At 38.7% G+C, this 7314-nt stretch overlaps 1 protein-coding gene across 1 annotated transcript; it reads left to right on the top strand.

The window, feature by feature from the left end:
• The first annotated feature begins 3241 nt into the window (after positions 1–3241).
• Positions 3242–5638, top strand: LOC105421666 (uncharacterized). The gene has a single exon (XM_088872398.1). It carries the CDS (start codon positions 3337–3339, stop codon positions 5371–5373), a length of 2037 nt encoding a protein of 678 aa, XP_088728524.1. The 5' UTR covers positions 3242–3336; the 3' UTR covers positions 5374–5638.
• The last annotated feature ends 1676 nt before the right edge of the window (positions 5639–7314 follow it).

Genomic DNA, 7314 nt, shown 5'->3' with positions numbered 1-7314 from the left:
CTTGAAATTTTATATGTGTGTTCTTCTCATCAAGGTGTACCTAATAAAAATATAAAAAAAATTATTCGTAAAGAAAAAAAAGACCAAAATACCTACCGAAGATTTTCAAGGGTATTTTGATCAACTTATTTCATTTAAAATATTTTTTTTGATATTTTTCGAAGATTCACTTATTTTTTATGGACACACGTCTAATTTCAAGTGATTTGGATTTATAGAAAAAAAACTAAAATTCAAACGCTACCAAACATCCGTGATCGTCAGATCGGTCTAGAATCAATCTAGAATGTTGGGCTCATATGTTCATATGAGCTAGTGGGCTAATTCTATCTTTTCCCTATATATATATATATATATAATGGTGGTGCATTTATGCCACAAGGACATGAGAATATGAATTAAATTTGATATATTCACTAGGTTGCCACATTTTACGTCTCTTTATCACCCAGAAGAAAATTCTTATTTACTCCAGTACTGTATTCAACTAGGTAATAAAGATCCAAGAATAAATATGAAGCCCTACCAAAAGAGCACTGAGAAGTAATTGAATATTGCAGGTAATATATAACTGACACCACCGACACATTGATCCAACTTTAAAACCGTACCTTGAATCTTTCCTATGAACAAGTAGTGAACTTATAAACGGGCCACTTGATTCCTTTTCCACAATTCCTTTTGGCTATGCTAAGGCACTTATTTCAAATCTATCAAAACGTTTTTGATAGCGAGTGGACAGACATATTATGTCCATAGCGGTTTAATCAAAAGAGCTATAAAAGAAGGCGCATGGTCCATAGCGGTTTCACGTGGTTTTTGATTGCTACAAACATGTTTGGTCTGTGGCAGTCTTTAATCATCACCATCTGAAAAAATTGGACAATACCAAGCTTATGGGCAAAAATACTGTTTATTTTCGCCTCTAAGCATTGCGTTTTATATATTTATTTAGTTGGGTACTTTTTTTTGTTTGGTCATTACATGCCGGCTTAAGGATTGTTTGGTTCTTCTCCAATCAGTGTACAAAAAATGGACTGATGGGTTCAACCGGTTAGCCACCGTTTTGAGTCCAATCAGCCAAATTGGTGAGCCGGCACGAAAGACTCCCAAACTTTTTCCATAAAAGTATAAAAATTGTAAACAAAGTTTATAAAATTTAGGATCTTCAAATCATTCTAAAACGATATTTTTCTGAATTGGTCCAAGTCCGGGATCTGTCACCCACTGGCCCCAAGGTAAACCGGTCCGATCCGATTTTTCTGACACGCTCTCCGATCAAGTACGTTGCTACCGGCACACATATATGAAGAATTAAAATTGTTAAGATGTAGTATACATTGAAGAGTGGTCAACAAAGTCTTCCAATTATTCGGTTGCCAGAATGAAAAGCACACGAGTGTCATAGATGGCCATAAATGAGAATACCGACTAAACATGCATTTAAATTTATTGCATTAAAGAATTGCAAAATATGATATTACATTCGATACAAATGAATCTTTACTCCTGTGGCTACCGACATCAAACTACATGTATATTCTGTTTATCCATTTTTTTTATCTTTTCTTTTAGGTGCGATTTGTATAGAGCCGAGGCTCTAAACAATTAAAGTAAAGCGTACCTTCAAATAGTATCGAGAAATGTGGTTTCGATACTGAAAATCTTTGTGATAGCCTTAAAATATATTTTCATCTCTAATTATAAAATTTAAACCTTTAAAAATTGTATAGATTGAGTAGATCTATGAAAAATTAAAAATCATGAAAAATAACGGTCTAAAAATACATTACAAGATGCACTATTTCCAAAAACTTGAAATCCATTTTTTTCTCATGTCTATACATCATGAGGTTGAGATGATCAATTTGAGCATCAAAACAATGTCTTCTAGTGAAATTTTTGATGTGTGCCCTGATTGTTTAGAGCCTCACACTTGTATATTTTTTTCCTTTTCTTTATGTTTTCACCCTTTTCTTCACACTTCTAGTTTTTAGGGTTGATTTTGGACCGTACACTTTCAAGGTTTTGGTACTAAGTTTTCAAAGATATTTATTGGTTAGGTATTTTTCAAAGATTTCTATTTCATTCATTGAGTTTTATCTCCTTAAGAGTTTTATTTTTTATTTTGGTGGTTTGGAAGATATTGTTTTACCTTTTATTTCTTGGGTGAGGTTTATATAAGGTACGCTCCTAAGTAAGGTACACTTTTAAATTTTGCCTCGAGATATAATGCTGGTGTTGAAAATTTTATGATGCTTTTTAAAATCTATTTTCATCTTTAATTATGATTTTAAATTTTATGAAATAGTTTAGTCAGGCAGATCTACCAACACTTGAAAATCTTCAAAATAATTTGTTACAAAATACATCATTTTTAAGATTTAAATTTTTTTTTTTCTTCATATTCATGTACCTCAAGTCCAAGATGATCAATTGGATGGTTTTTCAACATTGAACCACTCTCTTTTAGACTACCTTTTAAGGACATATTATTTCAATATATATGGCTGATACTTTATATAAACTTTTTTTTTTTTTTTTCTTTGATAGTGGGTTAAAGTTGAAGTGGATTTCCATATACGGGCACATGCACGAGGTTGCCATGTGGGAGTTGAGTGAAGGACGCGTACGTATCCATGCATTCAATTGTTTTCCTTGACTTTTATACGGGAAAAGAAAAAAAATAAAATAAAATAAAATAAAATAAAATACAACCAATAAAAGAAAAAGGGATGTGGTTTGTATAATGCCGAGGCTCAACAATCAAAAGTAGAGCCCACCTTCAAATAGTATTGAGAAATGTGGTTTCAATATTGGAATTTTTTTTTATAACTTTTAAATATATTTTCATCTTTAATTATAAAATTTAAAGATTAAAAAATAGCTTAGATCAAGCAGATCTATGAAAACTTAAAAATATTAAAAATTGACGGTCCAAAAATGCGTTACAGAATACAATATTTCCAAAACTTGAAATCCTTTTTTTTATTATGTTCATGCATTTTGATGTCGAAATGATCAATTTGAAGATATTTGAACATCAAAACAACCTCTTTTAGTAAAATTTTTGAGGTAAACTCTAATTTGATTGTTTAGAGCCTCGGCTCTATATAAACTTTTCCCAAGAAAAGAAAGGGCTTTGTTATATGTTGGCCTCCAATCTGTACCACGCGGGGCGATAAATGCATGCCCCAACCATGCATTTATAAGTCCAAACATAGGTTGTTGGTCTATTAACTCTGCATACTTCTCCCTCTAAGATTTCTCTATATAAAGCTCTACTCTCACTATATATTGTCATCAGATTTTTTAGTGTTCTAGTGCTTTGTAAGGATGACACAAGGCACAAGGAGGACTGTCCAGTTGGTGATCTTATGCGTTTTTTCTGGGTGTGTATTTGGTAGGGAGTTGCAGGGGGAGGGGGATGAGAAGTTCTTAGGGTTTGGCAAGGGTGGTGGATTTGGCGGCGGTGGTGGTTTTGGAGGAGGTGTTGGCGGTGGTGCTGGGGGTGGGTTCGGTAAAGGTGGAGGAATCGGCGGTGGGTTTGGTAGAGGTGGAGGAATCGGCAGTGGGTTTGGTGAAGGTGGAGGTTTCGGCGGTGGAGTTGGTGGGGGAGCTGGCGGTGGTTTAGGTGGAGGACATGGTGGTGGAATCGGAGGAGGACATGATGGAGGAGTTGGTGGTGGATTCGGGAAAGGTGGAGGGATTGGAGGTGGAATTGGAGGAGGACATGGTAGTGCAGTTGGTGGTGAATTTGGAAAAGGTGGAGGCATAGGTGGTGGTAGTGGTGGAGGACATGGTGGTGGGTTCGGTAAAGGTGGAGGCATTGGTGGTGGAATTGGTAGCGGAAAAGGTGGTGGAGTTGGTGGTGGGTTCGATAAAGGTGGAGGCATTGGTGGGGGAATTGGCGGTGGAAAAGGTGGTGGGTTCGGTACGGGTGGAGGTATTGGTGGTGGAATTGGAGGAGGACAAGGTGGGGGAGTTGGTGGTGGATTCGGTAAAGGTGGAGGAGTTGGTGGTGGAATAGGAGGGGGACATGGTGGTGGAGTTGGCGGTGGGTTTGGTAAAGGTGGAGGAGTTGGTGGTGGAATAGGAGGAGGACATGGTGGAGGAGTTGGTGGAGGTTTTGGGGGTGGTGGAGTTGGTGGGGGAGTTGGCGGAGGTTCTGGTGGAGGACTTGGTGGCGGAAAGGGTGGGGGAGTTGGTGGAGGACTTGGTGGAGGTTCTGGTGGAGGACTTGGCGGAGGATCTGGTGGAGGACTTGGCGGCGGAAAGGGTGGGGGAGTTGGTGGAGGAGTCGGCGGAGGTTCTGGTGGAGGACTTGGTGGAGGAGGTGTTGTTGGAGGTGGAGCTGGTGGTGGATTTGGAAAAGGTGGAGGAATAGGTGGAGGTTTTGGAAAGGGCGGTGGAGGAGTTGGCGGAGGACTTGGCGGCGGAAAGGGTGGGGGAGTTGGTGGAGGAGTCGGCGGAGGTTCTGATGGAGGACTTGGTGGCGGAAAGGGTGGGGGAGTTGGTGGAGGAATTGGTGGAGGTGGTGGGGCAGGAGGTGGAGCTGGTGGTGGATTTGGAAAAGGTGGAGGAATAGGTGGAGGTTTCGGAAAGGGCGGTGGAGGAGTTGGCGGAGGACTTGGCGGCGGAAAGGGTGGGGGAGTTGGTGGAGGAGTCGGCGGAGGTTCTGATGGAGGACTTGGTGGCGGAAAGGGTGGGGGAGTTGGTGGAGGAATTGGTGGAGGTGGTGGGGCAGGAGGTGGAGCTGGTGGTGGATTTGGAAAAGGTGGAGGAATAGGTGGAGGTTTCGGAAAGGGTGGTGGAGTTGGTGGAGGAGTTGGCGGAGGTTCTGGTGGAGGACTTGGCGGCGGAAAGGGTGGGGGAGTTGGTGGAGGAGTCGGCGGAGGTTCTGAAGGAGGACTTGGCGGCGGAAAGGGTGGGGGAGTTGGTGGAGGAATTGGTGGAGGTGGTGGGGCAGGAGGTGGAGCTGGTGGTGGATTTGGAAAAGGTGGAGGAATAGGTGGAGGTTTCGGAAAGGGCGGTGGAGTTGGTGGTGGAATAGGTGGAGGTGGTGGAGCTGGAGGTGGCATTGGTGGTGGTTCTGGAGGTGGAATTGGCGGAGGTTTCGGAAAGGGTGGAGGTTTTGGCGGTGGAGTTGGTGGAGGTGTTGGAGGTGGAGGTGGATTTGGTGGAGGTGGAGGTGGAGGTGGAGGTGGAGGTGGAGGTGGAGGTGGAGGTGGTGGTGGTGGAGTTGGGGGAGGATTTGGTGGCGGTTCTGGTGGCGGATTTGGCGGAGGCAGTGGGTTTGGTGGTGGTGGCGGTGGTTTTGGAGGTGGTGGTGGACTTGGAGGTGGCGGTGGTGGTGGCATTGGTGGTCACTAATCCATGTGAAACATTTAAAAGGCAAGTCCCTCTCATCCAAATGAAATCTTATAGGAAGAAAGTTTGATTTTAGTTGAAATAAGAATGTTGAGGAAAGAGATTGACGGTTAAGTGTTGAAGTGTGATCTGCTTTCCACCAAGTCCTAATAAAAAAGCACCATTTTGTTTTGTCATCTTCTTGTTTTGTGATCTGGTGTTCATCACTGTTAAATCTATGTAAACCTTCTTATTTTTTAGTTTATTCAATGAAAATGTATTAAATGTATTACTGTTTTAACTTTATTCATTTGAAACTGCATTATGGGGGTAGTTGTCATGTTCAAATGCTTATTGCTTTTACAACCTTAACCATGACTGGAATAAAAACACAATGACTTCGACTTAGATTTCAGTTTTTGTTTTTGGTAAATATTTTACTTAGAATTCCAGAACGCTGGATAGTTGTGATTCTAGATCCTATAAACAGGAAATCTAATTTATTTCGATTTTAAAATATCATTATTATTGTCTTAAAATATAAAAAAGGATAAGAAATTACAATTTATTAACACTTTGGTTTTTATACTAGATAACCTTACTGAAGTACAATCTTCTAAGCATTTAGTTGAGAGTGTGGTTGTATAAGGTTGAAGCCTTACACAATCAAATTAAGGTACACCTCTAAATTTTGTCATAAATATAATTTTGGTGTAAAAAATTCTTAGGATGGCTTGAGAATCTATTTTAATCTCTAATTATAAAATCTTAAACTCTAAACAAATCAAATAGGTCTATAAATACTTGAAATTTTTGAAAATAGATGGTCCAGATAATGTGTTGTAAGATATACTATTTTTAAGATTCGAAATCTTTTTTTCTTTTTGTATTCATATATCTTGATGTTGAGATGATGGTTTTCCAATATCAAAATAACCTTTTTTATGATGGATTTTTGAGGTGCACTTTAATTTTATATTTTAAAGTTGCAACCTTAGTTTTCCTCTAATTAAAATCCTTAACAAAGACGAGGTGTGCAATTATTGGGATCCCTAGTTTGATACTTTTCTTGTTTCTTTTGAAATGTTGACTTGATTTTCCATCGATCCTGCAAAATTGATGTAGATGCATTTGTGCTTTACCGTACAGAATGAAGTTCTACTTTGGATTGCAACTTGTTCTTTGCTAATAAAACCAGGGTTTAATAATTTTTTGATCTGGATAAAAAATGGCCGATTCTGATCAGTAATCGTTGGGGCGAACCTTTTCTTGCTAAGTATTAGGAGCCGGCATGTTCTAGCGGCCGGTTCTGGCGAGTTCTCTAACATGTGGGGCTGATGGTTGGTTCTGTTAGAGAATCGGCCACCCTTCTTTTCTTTTATTTTTTACAAATTTTTATTTTTTAATAACCGATTTGATAGAGCGGATCGTCGATCTGCCATACTGGATCAAAAATTCGGATAGGCAATCGGGGTCTCCGGACGCTTTTCTAAAAACCCTGATAAAACTATATGGTATTCGTTTGGGATAATGAATTATTGAGGTAATAAATTACGACTACTCATATATGTTGAACGTGAATTCCAATTCCCTAGGATATTTCCTAATGGTCGAGATATTTTCGTTTGGACATTGAGCTCAATCAATTTACAACCTCAGCTACCCTATTTTACATTCAATGTCTAGAACCATCACGATCTCTTGTATAAAAAATAAATGGACAAAGTTTATATAAAGTTACAACATAAATAAATGGACAAAGTTTATATAAAGTTGCAACTTTAAAATGTATAATTAAACATGCACCTCAAAATCCATAGAAAAAAGTTGTTTTATTGTTAAAAAACCCTGATCATTTCCGCATCGAGATATATATATATATATATATATATATATATATATATATATATATATATATATATATATATATATATATATATATATATATATATATATATATATATA

This window comes from Amborella trichopoda, chromosome 7 (assembly GCF_054954075.1).
Source record: "Amborella trichopoda isolate Santa Cruz 75 chromosome 7, AtrichopodaSantaCruz75HAP2 v2.0, whole genome shotgun sequence".
NCBI classification, from domain to species: Eukaryota; Viridiplantae; Streptophyta; class Magnoliopsida; order Amborellales; family Amborellaceae; genus Amborella; species Amborella trichopoda.
The sequence above is the reverse complement of the archived record's forward strand: the minus strand, read 5'-3'. Positions and strand labels throughout refer to the sequence as shown.